At 35.9% G+C, this 25,169-nt stretch overlaps 3 protein-coding genes across 4 annotated transcripts in view; 2 read left to right on the top strand and 1 right to left on the bottom strand.

Annotated features, from left to right (window-relative positions):
- Positions 1-2,860: 2,860 nt before the first annotated feature.
- Positions 2,861-4,682, bottom strand: LOC120634802 (zinc finger protein 664-like). The gene is made up of 2 exons (XM_039905610.1): positions 4,214-4,682; positions 2,861-4,086 (listed from the first exon to the last, which is right to left on the bottom strand). The coding sequence occupies exons 1-2, from the start codon at positions 4,403-4,405 to the stop codon at positions 2,887-2,889; spliced, it is 1,392 nt and encodes a 463-aa protein (XP_039761544.1). The 5' UTR covers positions 4,406-4,682; the 3' UTR covers positions 2,861-2,886.
- Positions 4,683-6,944: 2,262 nt separating this feature from the next.
- Positions 6,945-8,713, top strand: LOC120634803 (zinc finger protein 136-like). Of its 2 annotated transcripts, none has more exons than XM_039905612.1 (2): positions 6,945-7,141; positions 7,554-8,713. In XM_039905612.1, the coding sequence occupies exon 2, from the start codon at positions 7,625-7,627 to the stop codon at positions 8,525-8,527; it is 903 nt and encodes a 300-aa protein (XP_039761546.1). In that variant the 5' UTR covers positions 6,945-7,141; positions 7,554-7,624; the 3' UTR covers positions 8,528-8,713. The 2 variants fall into 2 exon arrangements, with proteins under 2 accessions (XP_039761546.1, XP_039761545.1); XM_039905611.1 differs by having other exon boundaries at positions 7,547-8,713.
- A 4,972-nt stretch (positions 8,714-13,685) lies between these two features.
- LOC120634831 overlaps positions 13,686-25,169 on the top strand; it is a 212,750-nt gene continuing 201,266 nt past the window's right edge. The window contains exon 1 of the mRNA XM_039905658.1: positions 13,686-13,925. The gene's annotated coding sequence lies outside the window, so the exon portion shown is untranslated. The remainder of the gene's footprint in view (positions 13,926-25,169) is intronic.

Raw genomic sequence — 25,169 nt, 5'->3', positions numbered from 1 at the left:
TCCGACGAGTCAACTGGCTTAGCCGATTGAAAATTACTCGCGAACACTTTAGAGCCTCTGTTTTGCTTAATTGCATTTATAATACTCTCGTAATGTATACGATCCTTAAATCTTTGATTAAGAGTTATAATAGATGCCGATAGGTCCTATCTTTTAAGGCTCTTTTGGGTCAGTTGCAGTAATATAGGGCCAAATACAGATTGTGCAAAAGCCGTCAGCAGCGATGCTGCTAGTACCTGCAGTATCTGTATCTCCTTCGTTATTGTGGCCAATTCCTATTTAACAGACTTCAAACTGGAGAAGGTTCTTAATTCGTCGGAATATTTTGTTTTTTATGTTATCCGATTACGCGAAGACTGCCGAACCGATTTGAAATTTTTTTTTTTTTTTTAACAGGCACACTTTCCATGTGGTCCCATTTAAATTTTATCGAAATCAGTCGAGCTTTTATTAAAAAATTTACAATAACCCAAAGTAGCAAATTTTTGCTAAGGAAGTATTGATGATACATAAAAAATATGTACTACATGAATAAAGTACTCATTATTACCTATAAAAAAGTCCGCGAGGGACTCGTTATTATATATCAAATAATATATAATAACGCTACTATTGTGACATAACTATCATACCTAGTTAGGTCACAATAGTAGCGTTTATGTTCTAAAATTTAATTAGATCGTCGGTAGAAACAAGTATTTTTTGCTTTTTAGTTCCTAGGCGTATGTTCAGTCTGTTTTATTTTTATTTATTAAAACCACATTATTTAATGTAAGAAGAATGAAGACATGTTCTGGTCATATTTTGGCTCTCTAAATAATATATAGTATGTATCCATTTATATATTAGAAGGCGAAACCATGAAAGCCATTATATCTCAAAAAAACTATAAAGCCCCTGGTGAGGACGGAGTGACCGGCGAGCTGCTAAAGGGGATATTAGACATTTTGCTTGGCCCACTGACTAACCTATTCAATAACATCTTGGACAAGGAAGTTGTTCCAGAACAATGGACCAGGTCAACTATAGTGCTAATTCACAAAAAAGGGGACAGAGACAATATGGACAACTATAGACCAATAAGCCTAATGACAACAATTTATAAAATATTTTCTAAAATCATCTTAGACCGGCTCACTAAAAGGTTAGACGAAGAACAGCCTAGAGAACAGGCGGGTTTTAGAGCTGATTTTTCAACAGTAGACCACATACATGTAGTGAAACAAGTTGTTGAAAAATATAATGAGTATGGTAAATCATACTATATATCATTTATAGACTACAATAAGGCATTCGATTCCCTTTCTCACAACTACATATATAAAGCCCTTGCCAGTCAAGGAATAGAAAATAAATATATCAGACTCATTAGAAATATATACAGCAACAGCACAGCAAAAGTGAAGTTGGAAAGAATTGGAGAGGAGTTCAAAATAAAGAAAGGAGTAAGGCAAGGAGATCCTTTGTCTCCTAAACTCTTCTTAGCTGTGCTAGAAGAAATTTTTAGAAATCTACAGTGGGAAGAGTTAGGAATTAATATAAATGGATGCAAACTGACACACCTGAGATTCGCAGACGACTTAGTGCTATTTACCGATGACCCAGACACTCTACAAGAAATGCTAAACCAACTAGCATCAGAAAGCCGGAAAGCAGGTCTCACCATCAACACTTCCAAAACGAAGGTTATGACAAATAGGCATAAACAAACTATAAAAGTAAACAACCAAGAGATAGAATATGTGGACGAATATGTCTATTTAGGACAAATAATCTCACCAAACATGCAGATGGACAAGGAATTGCAAAGGCGAGTGAACAACAGCTGGGCTCGATACTGGTCACTCAAAGAAGTACTAAAAAGCAAAGATATTCCAATGTCAACCAAATCCAAGGTATATAACATGTGTATTCTCCCAATCCTCACTTATGGATGTCAAACCTGGGGATTAACGAAAGCTCACCAACAGAAGCTCAAAGTATGCCAACATAGAATGGAAAGGAGCATGTTGAATATTAAGCTGAAAGACAAGTGGAGCATAAGGAAAATTAGGAAGGCCACAGGAGTAACGGATGTCCCCAGAAAGATTAAGAGGCTAAAATGGCGCTGGACTGGCCATGTAGTTAGATCCTCGAAAGAAAAATGGACTAAAGAAATTATATCTTGGTACCCTAGAGATGGCAAGAGAAAAAAAGGACGGCCACAAAAAAGGTGGGAAGATGACCTGCCAAAAGGATGGCGCAGAATAGCCAGAGACAGAGCACACTGGAGTATTCTAGAGGAGGCCTATGTCCAAGGACAGCCTGACTAAGCGCGCTGGTGTTACAATTTTTTTAGGAATAAATATAACTTAATTAAATAATAGATTTAGTAACTAGTAGTGTATAACCAAAAATGTATTTAGTCAGAGAATAAAGGCTATTTTTATTTATTTTTATTTATCCATTTATTTGAGAGAGAAGAGAGATGATAATAACCTTTAACAAAGGGTATAAACCAAGTTATAAGTTGGTTATATAATAGTAGCTTTAGTGGGAGTCTTGTTATACCTTGATAAGCTATTGAAGCAAAGTCCTGCAGTGTTAGTCATGTAAAGATGCATGCCATGGTTTTTGCGTTCAAACAGATTTCATGAAAGTGTTTTTATTTAAATTGATGATTACCAATAACTTCACATACATTTTATCTAAATCATTATATCATCTGTGTAAAGAAAAAACAAAAAAGGTCATTATAATGAATCCTAGATATTTCTTAGTCCAGTCAAAATTTCCACCATAATAATATTAAGTATGATGTGATCTTATCATAGCCCGTAAGTTCAATAAATTTTAATAAATTTCCAAATAATGGTTAAGGTCAAGGTTAAGTTTTATACATATTTATTAAGTTTCAACAATAAATCTTCTCATGTTTTGTTCAACAGGCAAGTTAGGTGGTATCATATTTCTCCCATAGTACAATTTGCTAGTAGGATCGTGATGTCTACTTATATGTTGCTTTAAGAAATGTGTAGTTACAAATTTCCGAGAACAAATCTCGCACATTAATGTTGGACCTACATGTTTGAACTTTATATGCTCAGCTCTAGCAGAGGCGTTCACAAATCGCTCATTGCAAATTTTGCAACTATACGGTTTCTCACCAGTGTGACGTCTAGTGTGGTACAACAATGCTTCTTTAGAAACAAATTTGCTATTACAAATGTCACATTTGAAATTCTTTTCCCCTGTGTGTTTAACCATGTGCACCTTCAAATAACTTGGTGCAGTGAATTTTTTCCCACACTCCTTACAAACGTGAGGCTTTGCATTGCCATGAGCAAATCTTTCGTGAACTCTGAGACCACCAGGTGTGCTGTAAGCTTTATCACATTTCTCACATGTAAATAACTTTTCCATACTACCCCTTATTGGGTGAGGGTCGATCAAGTTCTCAAGACATAACTTAACATGTTTTTCGTAAAACTCTCTTGTTGTATATGTTTTACTACATTTAGGGCATACATTTTTTACTTTGTGTTTTTCTTCATGAATTTGTAGTTTGTCTAAACCTTGGCAGGTTTTCCCACACTCCTTGCAGACATACTTAGAATGCATCATGTTTTGGTGGGACTGCAGCCCCTCTTCCGTACTTCTGTACTGAGCGCATTCTGGGCATTTGTATTTATGATTATTGCTTCCATGATTTATTAAGTCAGAATCATTTTCAAATGTTTCCAAGCAGGTCTCGCATGTGAAAATATCATGTAGAGAAAGGTTATGGGCTTTTAAATCTGATACAGTATCAAAATAGATATGGCATAGAAGGCATTCATATGGACGCTTTTTACTATTAACATTTTGTTTTCTTCTATCCTTTTGAACCACTAGAGCTTTTGTTTCCAAATCTTCAAATAATAAATACAAGGTGTTGTTCCTATCTTTAATATTAATGTCAAAACTAAGAGTTTTTGAGAGGTTTTCAAACACTTGGTTTATGACATACACAGATTTCTGGCATTTCTCCATAAAAAGGGCCGCTGAAAGTGCGTGCGTGACACAGTCCGGGCAAACAGCGTCAATTCCAGTAATTTCATCACAAATCTGTAAAAATAAAATTGTTAAACTTAGATAACATGCAAAATTTTAAAGTGGCTTCTGGAATTTCTCGCTACCTACTATTAGACTATTATTCGCTAAAAGATATTTACCATATTTTAGTGGTACTTACATTTTCACCTAGAAGTTTGGTCAAAATTTCCTCTAAAGGTTGAAAAGTTCCTGCCTCAGGATGCAAAGAGACTTGGTCATCGAAACGAACGTAGTGATCTGGTAGATCTTTTAAGCATAACCTACAATGACTGTAGGGATTTTCGCTAATAATATTAGAAACAATAATACTCAAATTCGGTTCCTCACTCATGATGAGAATATGAATAAAATAAATAAACACAGCAAACTGCCCACATTCAATCAAATAATATTAAATAATACGCGCGCTTTTATAACTTTGTAGTTTTCGTTCAAGAATTCATCAATAACTGAGAACTGCTCAAAAAGACGCCATTTTACATCAAATTCGGAATAATTCTAAATTGGAACCATAGAGTATCTTTTCGAAAATTGTTTATCCCTATTTTAGCCCCAAATATTGAGAAATTTATATGCATATGAAGAATATTTTATGTTTTGCAGTTTTATCGTTTGGGAAAATAAGTTTTTTGGTTACCTTTAACCACAATAGTCTTATTTGTTTATCTGTGGTCAAATGTCAAAAATAAGAAAAGGTTAGTTCAATTACTATGGTTCTTTTTTTTTTTTTTTTTTTTTTATTATTATTAAGTTTCTCGTGACATTGGCGTAATATAAAATATTTGTGCTCTGTGCACCTATAAAGCCTTCCTACGAAAAGAAGTGTTTAATTTTTCAAAATGTTTTTTCGGCGGGAAACTTCGTACATGGCGGACGCGGTTTTCTCAAATTTTTCTTTGATTTTACTGTAAACTCGTCTTGAAAAGGATTTGGTGTTGTTTATATTGAACTGTAACTTGGCCTGTCAATTTGTGCACACGTGTTAGTGAGATTCCGGTGTAATTTCGGTGTTTTATGTGAATTTACACAGCAGCAGAAATAGTTGTTATTGGTGATATTCGTATAAATCTAACCGTATTTGGTGTTGGTTAAATATTTATTATGTGTCTGTAGTTATAGTGTTTCCAGTAAAATGGATCTAGATACACCTCCTGAGCCGCCCGACCCGGGGGCATCAGCCTCGTCTCGCAAACGACAAGGAGAGGATACCAACGTATATGCGGCCAAAAAAACTATAACTGATCCTACTCAGGTAAACCCATCCGTTCAAAGCCTTTACATACATCCTTCCTTCACCGAAGGCGCCAAGTCATACTCTGACGATGATAATGGGCCTTTTATCGTCCAAGTCTCACGGGAAGTGGAGGACCCATCCTCTGGAGCGTCATTACGGGCTATAAATTTCGGTCAATTCTTGCACAAACACAAAATTGGTTCAATTATCCACGACGGCGTCAAAAATATAGGCCGCAACAAAATTACTGTAGAGTTTACTTCTGCCCAAGCTGCCAACAACTTTCTGGTTAGTCCAGTTTTGAAGTTATGCAAATATAGAGCTATAATTCCCACATACAACATAACCAGAATGGGGCTGGTGAAAGGAGTTCCCGTGGACTGGTCGATGGACGAGCTTGTTGATTCGCTAGAGCTCCCGCCTGGCTGTGGTGAGGTTCTGAAATCAAGGCGACTGAACAGAAAATCTGTCACAGAGGGTGTCATCACTTGGGTGCCTACCCAATCTGTTGTCCTAACCTTCAGGGGGCAAATGCTTCCTGCTAAGGTATATTCATACCACACCTCACTGCCAGTTGAAACATATAAACTTCCAACAATACAGTGCCAGAACTGCTGCCGTTTTGGCCACATTAAAACAATCTGCAGATCTAAGCCCAGATGCTACAGATGTGCTCAGCCCCATACAGGTGACTCATGTTTGGTCATCAAGGAATTATCTACATGTTTACACTGCTCTGGTAGTCATTTTGCTACTGATAAAGACTGCCCAGAATTCTCCAGGCAGCAATCTATTAAAATGGTCATGTCTCAGAATAATAAATCTTACATTGAAGCATCATCTCAGTTTCCTCCTGTCCGCAGGTCCTATGCTGAGATAACAAAAGAAATGTTTACTCCTACTAATGTAACTTCCTCCAAAACCTCCTACCGGCAAACAGTTTTCCGCTCTCCTCGTCCCCGAGCTCCTCTAGCAAAGGGCTACGATAAAAAAGCTGTTCAGACTATTGTCGGTGATTACTCCTCATCCCTTCCTAATGGATGCGCTCTCAACAACAATGTTGAGAACCCTCCCTCCCAAGGTAAAATGCTTGAGTTTATCTCCGAATTTCTACTTAGTATTGTCGCTCCATGTAGTGAAATTCCCTTACCGCCCAACGTTGCCAAAAACTTAAGCCAACTTTTTAAACTACTCCAAAATGGGCCCAATAACCCTGCTACAGTGGAACTGTAAAAGTTTACGTCCCAAGAAACATGAGTTAACCTTCATAATCCCACCATTCTTCCTCCCAAAGTCCCCCGTCCTTTGAGTGTTAAATGTTTTTTAATGTTTGTTTTCAGTCCTTATTGTAGATTTTTATGTAAATATATAGTAAGTAATAAAATTAAAGTATAATGTACAAAAAATATCCGTGTAAGATATATATGCATGTGTTGTCTGTGTCCTTAGGTTAAAGAGCTAACTAGCTAATAACAACTATTTCTTGGTACAAATTCAAAATTAACTTTTCATTAGTTTCACCGATCAATCTCCTTCGTGCCTTCTTCATCTACAAGACATTGGCGAAGTACCTTGTGCCCAGTTGGCGCAGACAAAAGCCATAAACAAGAATTGAATTGAATTGAATTGAATTTTTCAAAATCGTAAACAATGAAGCGTTTATTAAAAAATATAATACAAACTTTGCTAAAAACAAAAGGCAGTTGCTGTACCCTATGCTTCAAAAGTATTGGCGACGAAATAAATTCCTTACGTGTTACGGATAAAGTTATTTTCGAAAGCGAAAGTGATAAAAGTATTAGGGAAATTTTAAACTTTATACTCGCTTCAGATGTACGTATTTTTATTTGATTGTTTATTGCTACCTTAGTATTGAACCATTGCGGGCCATTGCAAAGTCCTCTCTGAATTATTCTTAAGTCGTGAAAGGAAACAAAATAGTTAAATAAAAGCTTAGTACAACAAAGCAACATAGATAAAACTTCTTTGTCAAGAATTTTATATTATCCTTCGCTACACTTTACCTCTATTGGTTTTATTATTATCATGTGGTTCCCCGAAAACAATTAATATATTGGTTCTGTTAGTCAGTGCAAATTACCTATTACCATATACAGTTGTATATGGTAATAGTTGTTTAAAAAGAAAAATCTAAATATATTATATTTACTGATTAATAACAACATTTGAGCTTAAACAATTAAATTTTTCCATATTATTTTAACAATGATTTTTCAGATTTCAGGTGATTTTTTAAATAACTACATATGTCAAAAATGTGCTGAATCAGCTTTTTCAACTTATTTATTTATAAAAATGGTCAAAAATAATTATGAATATTTCCATAGAATGATGCATAACATGGATAGTGTTTTAGACGAAAATTTAGAGTGTGTGAAGACAATGTATTTATTGAATGAAGATTCGAAGTTCCAAAGTTGTTATGATACTAAATGCAACATAAATACTGTAGAAGCTGCTAAACTGAGGCTACAAACCCTTTATTCAGATGAATATAATGATGAAAACACTATTTCTATTGAACTAGTCTTAGAAAAACCTAAGGAGAGTAACAATGACTATGATAATATGAACAATAAGCGAAGTAGAAGTCCAATGCATAAGAAGAGTAACCGTAATACTTTAGCAGATATGTGTGAAAGAGATGGCCCAAGAAATGTAAAATGCAAACTTTGTTTGAAGGTTTTCCATACCTTGACAAATTTTAGAAGTCATTATAAAAGACTACATGCTCCGAAAACTATTAAATGTCCTAAATGCCCAAAACTCTTTGGATCAACAACGATTTTAAAACAGCACAGAAAAGAGTGCCATCTGGATGCAATGTGTGCCAAGTGTGGCAAAGCTTTTAATAATTATAATTATTTAAAAATCCATGAACTAAGCCATGAAGTTAGTTTCACTTGTGAAATTTGCAAACGTGTTTACAAAACAAAGGAAACATTTAATACACACCTACATTTAAAAATATGTGGACAAAAACAGAGAAAGAATCAGAATGAGGCGCAATTCACTTGTGATATTTGTGGCAAAAAGTTTTGTCGAAAAACTTCTTTGAGAATACACATAACATTTCAGCATGGGAATGGCAAAGCATACATATGCGACTTTTGTAGCAAGAGATTTCGCTATCAAAGTCAACTGAGCACTCACATAAAAAAACATACACATTCAAAACTTCTCATGTGCTATTTGTAATGAGAGATTTCGTACAAAGAAAGGTCTGACAATCCATTCAAGATTACATACCGGAGAAAAACCTTATCAATGCTTTGAGTGTGATGCTACATTCATTTCATCTATGCAGCGATCTACACATATAAAGCATTATCATAAAGATTTTCAATTTGTCTGTAATGTGTGTGGTAGTAAATTCAAGGCTAAAATTACTTTGGAAAATCACAGAAAGAAGAAGTTACATGGTTGTAGCAAGGAAGGTTTGGATGTGCAATAAAAGCAATTAAGCCCTATCCTTTATTCTTATTCTTTTTTTTTTTAATGCATATATTTAATAAACAATGCTTAAAAATAAAATAAAAAACACTATTAAAAATTTATAAAAAAAATCTTCCATTTCAAGGACTACTGCCTTCTGTAACTACTGTTTCCGTCCCTTGATCCAACAACCAAGCGAAAGCTTCTTAAGATGTTGGTCGAAGCTTTTCGCGAGAAGACCATTGACCGAAACGACGATCGGAACAACAACGGTCGACTCAACATTGCACATGGCGGTAATCTCGTGAGGAAGGTCCAAGTATTTAGATACTTTTTCCTTTTCAGCTTTCACCAGATTATCGTCATGTGGAACAGTAATGTCAACAATTATTGCACGGCGCACTGATCGATCGACTAGCGCTATATCTGGTCTATTAGCTGTAATATACCTGTCAGTGATAATCGTTCAATCCCAGTAGAGCAATGCACTGCTATTTTCAAGAACTGACGCCGGGTCGTACCTATAGTAAGGCATCTCAAAATCGATAAGGCCAAACCGAAGAGCAAGTTGTTGATGAAATATCCTGGCTACTTGATTATGTCTGTGCAAGTATTCGCCATTAGCAAGATGAGAACACCGGGAAACTATATGCTTGAGGGACTCCCCAGGACGATGACACGCTCGACATATGTCTAGAGTGCCATTTTTCATAATGTGTTTCCGGTAGTTTCTTGTCTTGATGACTTCGTCCATAATTGCACAGACAACACCCTCGGTTTCCCAAAGTAGGTCACTGAACTGTAACCAGGATACAGATGCGATTTGATCTACATCTGTTATCATTATGAATAGTAAAACCTGTATCATGTAAATGGAGCACTGATTTTGTGGAATAATATATGAAGTTAACTGGAAATGTTTTGTGAAATTTATTTATAGAACTACAGCATGTATTGGAAAGTTTTTCTCCAACATCATTGGTATATATAAAAACCCACACAGGCACAGACAATTGCTTGGTAGTCCTTCTTCTTTGCGGCTCAAGTTCGTCTGGTCCCTGGTCTCACGTCGACCGGCTACAATCTATTCTGACGCCAACTATTGGTAGGTTGCCCGTAGCCCTACTGGTCTTCAGTTTTATTGATTCAAGACACAGTTTTTATCCAGATTGCTTTTATAAGATGCAAATTGAAAGTAACAGCAAAAAAATAGTAATGTACTATTTTAGTTAGACTCAATATCATTTTGTAAAAAATAATTATTGTAGGTACATACTGCAAGTTATATTAAAATGTAACTGTCAAAACTAAGATGTGTTAATAAGTTTAAAAGAAATCGAATTATTATTCTTTCTAAAGAAATCTAATAAAATCTTGGTTTTCATAGTATTATTTTTATTAATTCTATTCACCAATACCATTTATTTGCGTCAAAGCCAAGAAAACGTTTCTTTGCCAACATTTTTCCAAGAAATTTACTGCATACATTTCTAGCATAGCCCAATACTTTGTCAAAGTTGAGAGGGAATTCTGATGATGGTCCTAGAACAGATAATCAAATTTACAAAAACATCGCATGAATCAGTATTTTTCCAGGTTAAAAACCTAGCTTTTAGTAAGATTATTTATTTGCAATATGTATCAAGAAAGATGCAGTAATTTTAGAAAAAAAAAATACCTAGACGCACTTACAGCAAATATCCTAGAAAGAAAGACCTTGCTTTAGAAATGTTTCGACTTCCCATGAATTTTCACTACTGTATGTTATTTGTATTTTCACCTGTAGGTACAAAAATAAATAAAAATCGCTATCCATGATGCATGTCTTCTGACTGGTAAACTGCTTGTAAAAGTTTTTGGTCTAATTGCCTTACTGTAGGTAGGAGTTGCAGCAATATAAAGTTTCTTTTAATTGAAAACATTCTTGTGTGAACCCGGTTCAAATGTTTGATGAACACTTTTAAAATTTAAAATCACCGCGCAATTTTTGATTACAAAACTACGGTCTGCAGATTATTGACAGTAAATAGAACTGTGTTAAGCTATACTATTTTTGTGTTCTTCTACTCGGTGTTCTGACTTTTCTGAATTCAAAATTCAAAAATTCAAAATTCATTTATTTCAAGTAGGCCTAATACAAGCACTTTTGAAACGTCAAGTCTGTCCGTGTGTAGTGACTCTACCACCGGTTCGGAAGGCAGATTCTACCGAGAAGAAGCCGGCAAGAAACTCAGCAGTTGCTCTTTTCCAACATCAAAAATTTACATTTTATATTTTAACATTCATTTTTCTATCTTGTGAGAGATGAAAGCGGAGCCGGATGCTTCCAAGCAACCTTGTCATTAAGAAACTCATCAATTGTATAATAACCTCGCTGTAATAAATGTGTTTTAACACATTCTTTAAACTTATGGATTGGTAGGTCCAAAATTACCTTAGGAATCATATTATAAAAGCGTATACTCAATCCCACAAATGACTTCTGCACCTTTCGCAGACGATATGCAGATGTCACTAATTTATGACCATTTCTTGTAAGTCGACTGTTTATATCCACTTTTTGTTTATAAAGACTAATATGTTGTCTTACAAATACTATATTGTTATAAATGTATTGTGAGGCTACCGTAAGTATACCAATTTCTTTAAATTTTTCACGGAGGGATTCACGTGATTTAAGTTTATATATTGACCGTACAGCTCTTTTCTGCAATATGAATATAGTTTCAATATCAGCAGCTTTGCCCCATAATAAGATCCCGTAAGACATCACACTATGAAAGTACGCGAAGTAAACAAGTCTTGCTGTTTCTACGTCAGTAATCTGTCTAATTTTCCTGACGGCGTAGGCAGCCGAGCTTAGTTTACCTGCTAGTGTATCTATATGGGTACCCCACTGAAGCTTACAATCCAAGGTCATGCCCAGAAAAACTGTGGAATCTTCCATTTTTAGTGATTCTCCATTTATTATTATATTTTTATTAACTTTCTTTACATTTGGTAAAATAAATTCCACACACTTAGTTTTTTTTGCATTTAAAAGTAAATTATTGACAGTAAACCAGTGCGACACATGCTACATAGCACGGCTTACATCGTCAGAGTTGTCTCTACCTCTATCAGTTTTAAAAATTAGAGATGTATCATCAGCAAACAGTACAATGTCACAGGTTTCACTGACATGGTGTGGTAGATCATTTATATACACCAAAAATAGAAAGGGACCCAAGATTGAACCCTGTGGGACACCCATTGACGTAGCCGACCCCTGCGACTTAATGTCTTTTATGCAAACCCTTTGGGTTCTGTCACTGAGATAAGAGGCAACCAAATTTAGTGCAACGTTTTTGATACCATAATGGGCTAGTTTAAGAAGCAAGGTTTTATGATCGACACAATCGAATGCTTTGGATAGATCACAAAAAACACCAATGGCATTCTGCGAACGTTCCCAGGCATCGTACACATGTTTTAAAAGTTTAGCGCCTGCATCCGTGGTGCTACGACCTTTAGTAAAACCGTACTGCTCCGGATGTAGTAAGTTATTTACATTGAAGTGATTCAAAAGTTGATTTAATATAATTTTTTCAAAGACCTTACTAAGAGCTGGTAAGATTGAAATGGGTCTGTAATTGTTAATGTCGTTTTTATTGCCAGATTTAAATAGAGGTATAAGTTTACTATGTTTCATTAAATTTGGAAAAGTACCTCTATCAACACATTCATTAAAAAGTATGGCTAAGTAAGGGGCAATAACGTCTATAATGTTAGATATTACCATTACAGACATACCCCATAAATCACCGGTTTTTTTCTGTTTCAACAACTTAAAATTCTTTATTATATCATATGCAGATATATGTTTAAAATTAAATAAAACGTTGCACTCATTAACGTTGTTCCTCAATAAACTCTGAGCTGCAGTAGGTGAAGAATTAAGTGAATCAGTCAACAAAATAGGAACACTCTGAAAAAAGTTTTCAAAGGTACTTGCAACCTCACTGTCAGCGGTAACTTTATTATCATTAATAATTAATTCAAAGTTTACGTTGCGAGATTTAGCTTTCCCAGTTTCATTATTAACAATTTTCCAGGTTGTTTGTACTTTGTTATCCGATTTTATGATTTGATCCTTAAAGTATAGCGACTTAGCATGAAAGCAAACGTTCTTAAACGTTTTAGAGTACATTTTTACGTGTTGTAGGAAAGCTGGAGTATGGTTATATTGTTTTTCACTATAGAGCTCATACAAATTATCTCTACTTTTGTATATGCCAATAGTTGCCCAATCGCTAAACTTTATTTTTTTATTGAAATCTATATGTTTGAAATTGAATATTTTGTTAAATTCATTTTCTATGATATTAAAGAGCGTACCATAAATGCTGTCAGGATGACCGTTCTTAAAGACAAGGGCAGGAATTTTGGATGATATTTCACCTTTGAATCGCGTCAATTTGCTCTTAGTTATCGGCCTACACTTGACGATATGTTTATCTTTGTTTATATTATTCAAAACAGTAATTTGTTGGCCACAATGATCTGATCTTAAGTTGGTTATTATCGATTTACCTAAGATATCACAGTTGAGAAAAATATTATCTAAACACGATGCTGAGGTTGCTGTGATTCTAGTAGGTTCACTAAAAGCATAATTTAAATTAAAACATTTAAATAAGTTTAGCAACCTAGTCGTAGTTGCATTACTAAGAAAGAATATTTAAAATATATTTCCCAGATGCGGTTGTAACTAATAACCACGAAGCTGACACTCTGGGAATTTAATACTTAATCAGAATCTTCTAGATAAACTCATATTAGATTTAACAGAGCATACTGCTTCTTGAGTTTACCTGTGGTAAATGTCATTTTGCTGTCAAATTGTCAATCTTAGAAAAATACAAAATGGCTGAAACTCGTTGGACTGCGACAGACGTCCCGTGAATTATGCTTTTTCTGAAACGGTAATAACTGTAAATAAACATTAAAGTGCAAGTGTCGTGATCCCCGCAGTGTCCTGTGCTAGTGCATGTTGCCTTCACCTATGTGTTAACATTGTGATAACGTGAAAATAGAGCAGTTTTTGTGAGTGTTTTGTGTCTTGTTTTCACGGAGATCATCATTTTGCAGTCCGTTTTGGATATATGTTTACTTGGCCACGGTTAGTATCGTAATTATCAGTTTCATTCATTGTGTAAAGATAAGTTAAAAACTAATTATTAATTAATATTTGACGACTTGATGCGTGTAAATAATTTTCAAAACTTTTGACACATAGTTTTTGTCTCGCACGTTTTTGTGTTTTTCAACAAGTGCGAGTGAGAAAACGTTAGGTACAGCGATAGCGCGATATGTAAAGTTGTGTCACTCCTTTACGTTATGGAAAGTGTGTCGAGTATTATTGTTTTGGTGGCCTATTACGAAATATTAGAATCATAGATCGGTGGTTAGGTCGAGGGTCATTCGGAGGCAATTATAGACCGACCCTCAAAGATTAAGCGTGACATAAGCCGCGTAGGACGTCGCAGCATTACAGTGACATCATATTAATGTATTTTAGGACTCTTTACCCTTTATTTACAATACAAATTTTTTCAAAACGACTCCGCCAAAGGCGATCGCTGCCACATTCCAGCGGCAAGACCATGTTTACTTTTAACAGAGGTTAAACTTTTTTTTAAAGTGTACACCTGAAATATTGTAATTTTTTATACACACATCAGTCTCAAAAGTTAAGAAGTGCTATTGGGGGTTGATAATGGTCTGCCCAAAAGGGAAGCTGAAGGCTTGCCCATTTGGCCATAACTGCTGTTTCTATTCAGAAAGTAAATTAGCTAATTAGGTATATGCGACAAAAATCATAATTGGTCTGGTTCTACACTGTGCCATGTCTGTATAAATGTATGCTTGCCCAAATGTGATTTAATTTTTTTTTTAAGAAGGAAATAAATAAGATCATGCGACAATAATTATAATAGCTCTTCACAGGGCCATTTTCCCCTTATTAGTCACTCTCACCTTCTGGAAATGGAAGCATACTGTCTACTGAAACAGCTACTTTAGTATGTTGCAGAAGCCTTACAGGTTGATATTGGGCTAGTTCCAATACTTTAAAGAAGAAATCTTTTAATATATACTAACACTCAAAGATTGAATTTTCATTAAATCATTACATCGCAATACTACTAAATAGATCATCAAAACGGAAGCTTCAAAATGTCCTTTCAAAATCCACGCTATTGTGTAAATGGTAAGATGCAAGTTACTTTGAGAAATACCATCCAAGGTACCAAATTAAGCTTGTTTATTTAACAATATAAATGTTTATAATTGTAATTTTTCTGTTAATACACTTATCATTACCACCAGGCAAAAGAGAGAAAGATATAGAGCTTAGTTCCACCAGGCTGCTCCTATTTTGGTTGGCACATTAAAATAATCTTAAATAATGACTGTCATATTGTGATAATGACTGACAAAATTCCTTCAATAATCATCTAGCTAGGCCCTTTCTAATGGGTTTTAGTGAGCTGATTTTAATCGATAAAAACGATCAAAAATTTCCAGTTTTCGTATGTGCAACTTCTCTTTTAATTTCAACTGCTGCGGTCCACCGGCAGTGTAGCAAATTAAGCTTAATTTTCATAAATCTTTATACTCCACACCAGACCTTCTATTATATTCTTTTGATGAACAGAAAAATTCTAAAGATTGTTAAACTATACAATGATGTCGGAAAAGAACAATCTGCTGAGTTTCTTGCCGGCTCTTCTCAGTGGAATCTGCCTTCCGACCCGGTGGTAGAGTCTCTACAAACAGACTGACTTGTTGTTTTCAAAAGTGCTGATAAACTGGGCCTACTTGAAATAAATGAATTTTAACTATACTCAATAAAGAAGATATTAAGCAGAAATTAATTTAACTTTTTTTTATTGTGTCTGATATAATAAGACACAAGTATATTTGAACATGCTTATATATAATAAGAAACAGTTTAACCTTCATAACTTAGATAAGGGGTACAGTTTTAGTATTATAGTCTATTACCCTCCTAGACTGCTTCTTACCAGCAGTTGGGTTAACATGTGATAGGATTAAAAAAAACTTTATTTTTCAATTAGCAAAGGTTTTACTTTATTGCATTAATTTGATTAATGTCTCAAATAGCAACTACTGAAGAATCAAGCTGCTTTCTACTTGCTCTGACTAAATGTTTCCTCATACATAAATACTATGTTCTTACTATTAAAGTATTGGTTTTACTAGTTTGTCTTTGTAGATCTAAAAGTAAAGCTGATGATGCTGGTGATGGAGGAGTATCTCCTGCTATTGCAAGAGATACAATGTCACTTTTTCACTTTTTTTTTCAACACTATCAAAACCACGATATCACTTTTTTTTTTAAATTTCCATTCTACATCAGAATTGGTAGAATCAATGAATTTAGTCCGAAATAATATGGAAATTAAAAGGTTCAAAAATCCCTTTATAGTGTGTAATTTAGACACATATTTTCCACCACCATTCCAAAGTACCACCATTGCATGTGGATGAAACCATTGGGAACAGCGAGTCAAAAATGTGGCGCATTGATATTCCAGCCAGTGGTTTTGAGTCCGTACTCAGTGCTGTAACACTATTTGTAACATGTTTGATGCAAATTAACATGAACATGCAAATAAAGCTACTTATAACTTACTTTAAAATATTTCTTACTTAAATCTTGAGCATTATTAAACCTAAAGCTGTCATGCCCATTATTCTTGCTTACACAATTTCAAGTTGGTATTAATTTGCATAGTTAATTTCTTTGCCCTTAATCACAGTTGATACTTAATTGAACATTTCCTTATCTCTAACACACACATGCAACGTTTACTTAAATTGAGGTTCACAATTAAGATGTTTGTAGGATATGACATTTAAAAATGTCATAATTATACATGCTTTTGTAAAATTATTATAAACCTTATGTTTTATCCTTATTTGGTGTGAGATTTGCTTGACAATCTGGAACTCTGTAATATCTTTTAAAGTCATCTACTGAGGGAAGTTATTCGGCAAGTCTAATTGCAGGACAAGTATCAATTTGATTATTTTCTTCTTTATGATACTTGTAGTCACTAGTGACTACCAATACTCGTCATACAGGTATAAGAGCATCTTCAAATTGTTTAATCAGTGTAGCATACTTGGATGCTTTATATATTCTTAAATCAACTCTTATTCCACTGGGCTGGCCCAGTGCGGATTGGTGAACTCCACACACATTTGAGAACATTATGTAGAACTCACAGGCATGCAGGTTTTCTTACAATGTTTTCCTTAACCAGTGCAAATGATATTTTAATTACTTAAAACACACACTGCAGATGACCTCCATTCTCACAGGAGAGAATGAGGACTATTAAATGATTGTGATATTTACTAAGACCAATGGATTATATGCTCCAAGGCCCTCTATTTCTTGACATGAAACCCTAATCTTAACTAATGTTATAAATGAGAAAGTGTGTCTGTATTTTTGTCTTTTTGGTCCTACTTGATTTTGGATAAAGAGTTAGTTGAAAGGAAGGAGAGTAACATAGTGTATTTTTTATTTGAGGAAAACGACTGGTTCCCACAGGATTTGCGAAATTAGTAATAAAAGCTGACAAGGAACGCGGGCAACAGCTAGTCCTCTGTAATTTTTAGCTAAACCTGGGAATCGAAAACATGCCCTTTAGACCAGCAGGCGAACACATCAAAGACTAAAACCAACTAGACCAAAGAGGAAAACGTTAATTAGGTAGGTACATATCACTAATATTGTTAGGCGTAGTGTGGCGGTAGCCTTAGAGAAACCACCACTTCCGTACGAATGCCCTTCACGCCCAGTTCACACTATGTGCCCACTAGGTACTATTATTATGTATGGACTGTTAGGACCATGGACTGTATGGACTTGGTACATTTCATTTGTGCATTAAAGTGGTTTTCAGTGTCTGATGTAGTCTTATAACAATACTGCTTGCATACTAGCAAATCTTTAAATTCCACTGCAAGTTAGCCCATGACTGCAATCTCATCTAATGGTAAGTGACTATGTAGACTACGATGGTAGCAGGGTGAATTGTTAGGTTAGGTTATTTCAAATTCAAATTCAACAATATCACAGGCACTTATGAAGCGTTCATACATTTAACATGTTAACACTAATGTTAGGTGATAGTGATAACTGCATTCGTTAACTTAAAACCAAAGCTACGGGGGTTCCAAACGCGCCCTGGTTTGAAAGCCCACGAAAAACTTAGCCAGTTTTTTTTTTGTTATCACCATAACTTATTACCCTTACCTCTAATCGGTCTCCACGAGACATACCGTAGTAGTAACTAGCAATGGCATGTTAGCCTTCCACAATACAAATGTAAAGGTACTTGCGCGGTTTTTCGGAATGCACGCCTTCAGGAGCTTGAGTATCTCCCAGCCAATTACATATAGTATGATATAATTTATGGCACTTTGTGTTACAGGTTTATCGGACCGTTCATGGTTTTCACGCAATGATACCCATATAGATCGCTCGCATAAACTTTTTTGGTGGTTGTGGGTACGATGTATATGGTATGATTAAATAAATGATCGTTCAATGCGATTTTTGATGTACCCTAGGATAAATGACCCAGAAGATGCACTTACCTTCATTTAGATTCTCGATAAGCCTCTACGTTTTGGATCCATTTGAGAACATTATGGAGAACTCTCAGGCGTGCAGGTTTCCTCACGATGTTTCCTTTCACAGTTGAAGCAAGTGTTAATTTAATTGCTTAAAACGCACATAACTCAAAGTTAGTGGTACGTGCTGGTATTCGAACTCGGCAATGAAGCAGAGATCCTAACCAGTAGGCTATCACCGCTTCGTAACTAAATCAATGTTTTGATGTGGCATTCAATTTAGTTGTAGTTCTAAAAAAATTATAAGTGTTTAGTACCACTAAACCTTAGATGAGGGGTTTGCTGTCCGCTGAGGAGTTCTGTTCTCTATCTCCAACCACATTCATCAGATCTACACAGATCTAATATTAGTAGGATGTTTACATAATTGTAAGGGGATGGTGATAACTTCGTTCGCAAACTTAAACCTAAAGCTACGAGGGTTCCAAACGCGCCCTGGTCTAAAAAGAGCCCACAACAAACGTAGCCGGGTAATTTTTTTTTTGTTATCGCTCGTTTTGTTATCTCATAGTAGCTTACTGGCTAGAAGCAACCCGTAATAATTTGGATGTGAGAAGTGACGCTTATTGTTTTTTTCTAATTTAGTCAACTTGCTAAAATCCTTAGGTCTGTAGTTCACGCAGTCTCACCTCACGCGAATACCGCGATGTATGAAATCTGACACTCGCTGAACGGCGCAGGGCGTTTTAGTGCTAATATTTGCTCGCCATTTTGTGTACCCAGCAGCTAAGTTGTTACGTATTACCGCGGTTTTACCCGCGTTAATTGTGGCACGTAGCAAAGTGAAAACTTTTGTCATTCAATCACTTGTACATTTATTATATATATAATTATGAAAAGAAAATTTTGGGAGAATTTTGAGCATCCTTAAAGTGTAAAAAAAGAATGGATTTTTTTAATGCTATCCTTTTGAAGGACTTAAACGGAGGAAGAAGTATTGCATGAAACTTTCAAGTCTCAAGTCACTTTGAAATTTATATCCATGAAAACTTGGAATATAGAATTAAAAGTAAAAAAAAAACATGTGCTTTGACCACCGTTCGAGTCCATGTAGGACTGCAGTGTATTGATAATGCAGTCGTATTTATATCGAAATACCCACAAACTCAAAGTCATGAACTTTGGCTGTTAATCAAATATAATTTTAACTGTTCCTTGAAAAATATTTTTTAATTAAATATTTGCCAATATAAATTTATAGTTATCAGAAGCTTTATAAATGGACCCACTTTATAAAATTACTGTAACAGCTTATTACTTTTGAATGGAGGCTTATCAATACGAGCTTAAGAAGACAGCAATCTCCAAATCGATATTTCACACGAAGTCACTCATCGGATGATACGGAACTCCTCATTACTTCTTATATCAGAACCAGAGTTAGTGTAAAACTCAACGAGTCGCAAAGCTAAAGTGGCATTAGATGGAGCACATAGCTCGGGGACCGGACTTCCGAGCCCCGAGGTGCTAGAATGGCGACCTCACACAAAAAAAGCGGCGAGTCCTTGACGAGGTGGACAGATAAAACCAAACGAATTGTAGAGAGTGGCTGGACCCAAGCGGCATAAGACCCCGTGGTATTTGCAGCTCCTTACAGAAGACAGTCAATACTAATGTTGCAAATGTGTAAGTTCATTTTTTTAGCTAAACATATGCAAAGATTTATTAAAAGATTTTGACGAAATTTGTCGTACAAACAGATTTATTACACTTTCTACCACCCGTGAGATTTTAAAAGTACACAGATTGATTTGCGGATAACAGCTAATTCCAAATATATTTAGGCGTAATTTAGTGTCCAGACCTGATTTACAGACTAATGAAACACTTTTGAGAAAACAAGCAGCGTTTGATCGCATTCAAAACTGAAAGCGAACAACGCAAATCGAATCGCGAAGCGCTCGTGATTCCGCAGTTAACTTTAATGCACTGACAGCCTTTGTTGTTTGCGCCGTTAAACGTTCGCGAACACGTCAGTTTACATCGCTAACTGACTCACGTGCGTTGTCGACAATGTTGATGATATCTGCTGGCCGCACATTAGCTTGCTACTAGAGCTATACTACGGCCAATTTATCCGCGGACCAATTGTAAACAAACAATTGACAGGTTGTTCGCCTAGTGAAGGGGTAAGCAACCTTTTAGTCTTGCGTAAATTATAAAATATTATATAATTCAATTCTTATGTAAAATTTAAAAACAAATATGTTGATTACCCCTCAAGTACTGAAATAACCTACCCTAAACTAATCTAAAAATATGTTAACGATCTGCCATTTGTTTGGTCGCACTTTAAGTTCTCAGCGGGTTTGATAGGCCTAAAATCAGCGATCGAAAAAACATGGTTTTCCAACAAATTGACATACGAAATGGCACCATTGACACGCACCATGAATTGAATCGCAAAAAAGATGATTTCTTCTACTGTATGTCATGCATCAAGGGACGAGCTGTGGTTGGCCGGCAGTTGATTTAGCTAGAACTAAACGCATGCGGGACACACTTCATAAGCCACTACCACAAAAAAAAATGTTTTTGTTTTTTTTTATATACTACGACAATACACACACAATACAATTGCTTCTATGTCTTTTCGTTTGCTGCCTTAAATCCGAATTAAAATTTAATAAATGATATAGTGAGATGGTGGTAACAGAAAACCCCAGATAATTTTGTTGGGCGCGTTTGGAACCCTCCTAGCTTTAGTGTTAAGCTAACGAATGTAGTTATCACCATCACTAAACATTAGTGTTAACATATTGTATTGTATGTACGCTTCATAAGTGACAGGTCTACATGGATAAAACATATTTAGATTAGAATTTTGAGCTATGTATATTATAACTTACATCTTGGTGATGGCCCTAGGATTCATTTCCCGGTAAATCTATCTTCAATTTTAAAATATGTTATATATATATATATATATATACATCTGTTCCTCATCAATAAGAAGTCAGTACGAACATAGGAGCAAATAATTTATTTCGGACAGCTTTCGCTCCCCGCTATTTTACAAACTTTTTATAATATGGTCTTTAAAGCGCACGAGCCCCCATCGGAGCACTATGATGGGTTTAATCTTTAAACCTTTCCCTTCATTGAATGTAGAACACAGGCGATCTTCCTGTGGTATTAAAATAAAGATATGTAAAGATCATTATTTGGTAACTAGGTTATGAAAAACGTCGTAACTCTTTATAATACCGATGACTTAGAATGCGAGATGAAGGTAAAAGTTTTATGGCGACACCGCAAGCTTGCCGAGTCAGCCCGAATGTTCACAATAAACATCTAAAACGTAATAAAAATGCGTATTAAACGTGTTTCCGACATGATTTCCTGAGTTTTATTAAAAACAAAACTCCCGAACATGTGCATGGCCAGCGAGCGTTAACTTCCTCTCGTTAAAGTCAGTGCCACCCTAACTAGGTAATATTGTAAATGCGAAAGTATCTTTGTTTTTACTGCCCTTTCTTCGCGCCCTAACTAGCCTTCTAATATATTTGATTTATGGCATAGAGTTAGTTGTAAGGACGGACTAAGAAAGGCTACTTTTAATTTGGAAAAAATATCAAATTTGTGGTTTACAGGAACATTCGTAATTTTAACTTAACATACGTAACAGAGCACTGACGAGCTCACAATTTTTTTCATACGTATATGGGTATGGCAGCTTCTGTACTGATCATGACATTTTTTTTTTAAAGACGTAGCTTTCTGGAGTCTATATAATATTATATTTCTGCGTAAGTTCCGAGTTGACATTACGTAGGTATCTGCTAGCGTATCTATATTTTAGGGTCTCCTAAAATATAGATACGCTAGCAGGTAAACTAGGCTGCCTACACCGTCGTAAATGATTTTGAATAAATCTAAGATTTGGAGCTAGTTAGGAAGTTGGCCGTAGTTTGAAGAGGTGGCGCTTAATGAATTGAACATTCGCGTCATTCAAATGTTCGGAGCATTATAAGACCAAAGTTTGCACAAACGTGCACAAAATCTATAATCGTACCCGCCGTAATCTATACATCATTTACTGATTGTACGCTCTTGATCTATGTTTATATCTCTGTAACGAATTTTGTCTTTGGTTTACAATAAAAGTGTATTCATTCATTCATACTGACTCCTCTTCCTGGCCTTTGCCGCAGAAGTAGCTCAGAACTAATGTGAACGTCTGGAGTTCAGTCAAACATCAGTTAAGTCAGTGGACGGTAAGACCCAGCAGCCACTTGGGCACACGTCCATTCTTTCTTATTTTGTAAGCCGCCTGAATGCTGCCTCGAGTGCAGCAACAAGAAACCGTTTTATAGGATCGCTGGATATTCAAAAAGTAGAATCTGTAGATTCCAGTGACCAAAACCATAAGCTTACGCAACAAAGACATGCCGCGTTATGGAGAGTAGTCCAATTGAGGAGTTTAAATCAACAAAAGAGCTGACGCTATAACTGTTTAGTTCGACCACTATTGCCATTCGACAGTTAAGAGACTGTTGGAGCAGTAACAGTATGTGAATTATTCACTGCTCTAGATTTTTTTTATTGTTACAATATACGGGCCAATCCTTCAACCTGAGGCGCAGGTGTGCAGCCTTATTTGCCTGTAAATACACCGAAACACAGACTTTGGGTCTAGTGGTAGTTTGTGTCGGTGGCTGGATACCACCCTAACGATAAAGACAAGGGGATTTAGCGTCCGGCCCGATGCCGCGTAGAAATCGATTAGGGGTTTGATATAACAGTCGCACTTCCAGTGTAGCAGGTTAGCACGTTAACGTTACCTTAGACTGCATCATCAATTATCACTAGGTAAGGTTGCAGACAGTGGAATACAAAAAAAAAAGGCTTTGCAAAATTCCCGACAGCGCGACAAGCAGGAGCTGAATGTAATTAATAATAATAACAGCAGCAGAGTAGTTTCAAGCCATGGTCTGTGACAGTTATATATCGGGAGCGATGGTTATATTTAATAATTTTCATATACATTGGATTCTAGCCAAGGACGTTCGTATTAACGTTTTTTAGCGAACCGTCACCGCTGAATCAAGTATATTATATATAGGTACCTAGGTCGCGGTCTAATCGACCTATCTTTGAAGATTTAATATTTATTTTTCACAACATTGGTAAGTGGTAATTGGTAATTATTAAATACAATTCATATTTAAGATGTGACTTTGAGAGTAGGTGATCCATTTAATAGTTTTCTGAATACCTTCAGTTTTAAGATATTGTTTCATAATTGTCGAAAGAGGTGATGCAGATGATTATAAACCGAAATCCTCCTGCTTCTGATTTATGTTAGCCGTGTAGTGTTTACAATAGTGACCAGAGAAAATTCAGAAGGTATTAATTCCTTAAATATAACTGCCGGGGTCTTATACACGGTTACAGTTGCGCCAGGGAGATGTCAAAAACGACATGGTTGTGGTAATCAAAAACATTACTATAAGTTCTCACTGTGCGTCTTATCCAAAGTTAATTAGAATAGGTGTAAGATGTTTAAACACATGCACAAATTTTACGTTCATTCATATTTTGTTGCGTAATATATCTTTTGTACGCCATTTTTTTCGTTACCGGTAAACTATTTTTTTTGTACTCTCACTTTTCATATTCTGGAGGTAATTACATTAAAAAACTACTTAAATAGATTTGAATAAGTACCATTTACAAGTTTTTATAACTACTTATGCTAATGTCAGGTCTATTGTATTCTTCTTAACGAATTAAGCTGTTTTGAAACGTTTTTTGTCAAGTACTTTGTATTACCGGAATTTGAAAAGTGAGATTTTTGTTTAATTACTATAAAATAATTTTAGTAAATTAAATATCTCATGCTTTAACGTTGAATTGAAACATCGTGAGGAAACCTTCATGACCGAGAGTTCTCCATAATGTTCTCAAAGGTGAGTGGAGTCCACCAATCCTCACTGGGCGGGCCAGCGTGGTGAACTACGGCCCTAACACCTTCTCATTGTGCGAGGAGACTCGCGACCTGTATTGGGCCGGTAATGGGTTGTTATGATGATGATGGAATTAAATGGAATCCAGAAGTGAAAAATGGAAGCTCACAATATGAATGCAATTCATTTTCACCATCGTTGCCAACCAGTGGACTTTTGAAGGGAGTTCCAGGTCTAAAGGGAGAAGGTCACTGCTCCCATCCCACTAGAAATTAAAAAAAACTTACCAATGTCTGGTAGCAAACATTATGCTAGTATTGGATATCATCATCATCATCATCATCTCAACCAATGGACGTCCACTGCTGGACATAGGTCTTTTGTAGGGAGTTCCACAATGCACGGTCCTGGGCCGCTTGCCTCCAACGGCTCCCAGCTACTCGCCTGATGTCATCTGTCCACCTCGTTTGGGGCCGACCTACGCTGCGTTTACCGGTGCGGGGTCGCCATTCCAGCACCTTAAGACCCCAACGTCCATCGGTTCTCCGAGCTATGTGCCCCGCCCATTGCCACTTCAGCTTCGCAACTCGCTGAGCTATGTCGGTAACTCTAGTTCTTCTACGGATCTCCTCATTTCTGATTTGATCACGTAGAGATACTCCTAACATAGCTCTCTCCATCGCCCGCTGAGTGACTCTGAGCCTTCTTATGAGGCCCATAGTTAGCGACCATGTCTCTGATCCGTAAGTCATCACTGGCAACACGCACTGTTCGAAGACTTT

The sequence above is a fragment of the Pararge aegeria genome, chromosome 25 (assembly GCF_905163445.1).
Source record: "Pararge aegeria chromosome 25, ilParAegt1.1, whole genome shotgun sequence".
Lineage (NCBI taxonomy): Eukaryota > Metazoa > Arthropoda > Insecta > Lepidoptera > Nymphalidae > Pararge > Pararge aegeria.
Note: the sequence above shows the minus strand (reverse complement) of the source record. Positions and strands in the feature narration are given on the sequence as shown.

What these genes read in the sequence shown, in the direction of transcription:
- LOC120634802 (XM_039905610.1), bottom strand. Translation starts at nt 4,405, where the DNA reads ATGAGTGAGGAACCGAATTTGAGTATTATTGTTTCTAATATTATTAGC. An exon ending in CCAAACTTCTAGGTGAAAAT is followed by an intron (nt 4,087 to 4,213) that starts GTAAGTACCACT and finishes TTATTTTTACAG; the next exon opens with ATTTGTGATGAAATTACTGG.
- LOC120634803 (XM_039905611.1), top strand. Translation starts at nt 6,959, where the DNA reads ATGAAGCGTTTATTAAAAAATATAATACAAACTTTGCTAAAAACAAAA. An exon ending in ACTTTATACTCGCTTCAGAT is followed by an intron (nt 7,142 to 7,546) that starts GTACGTATTTTT and finishes ATGATTTTTCAG; the next exon opens with ATTTCAGGTGATTTTTTAAA.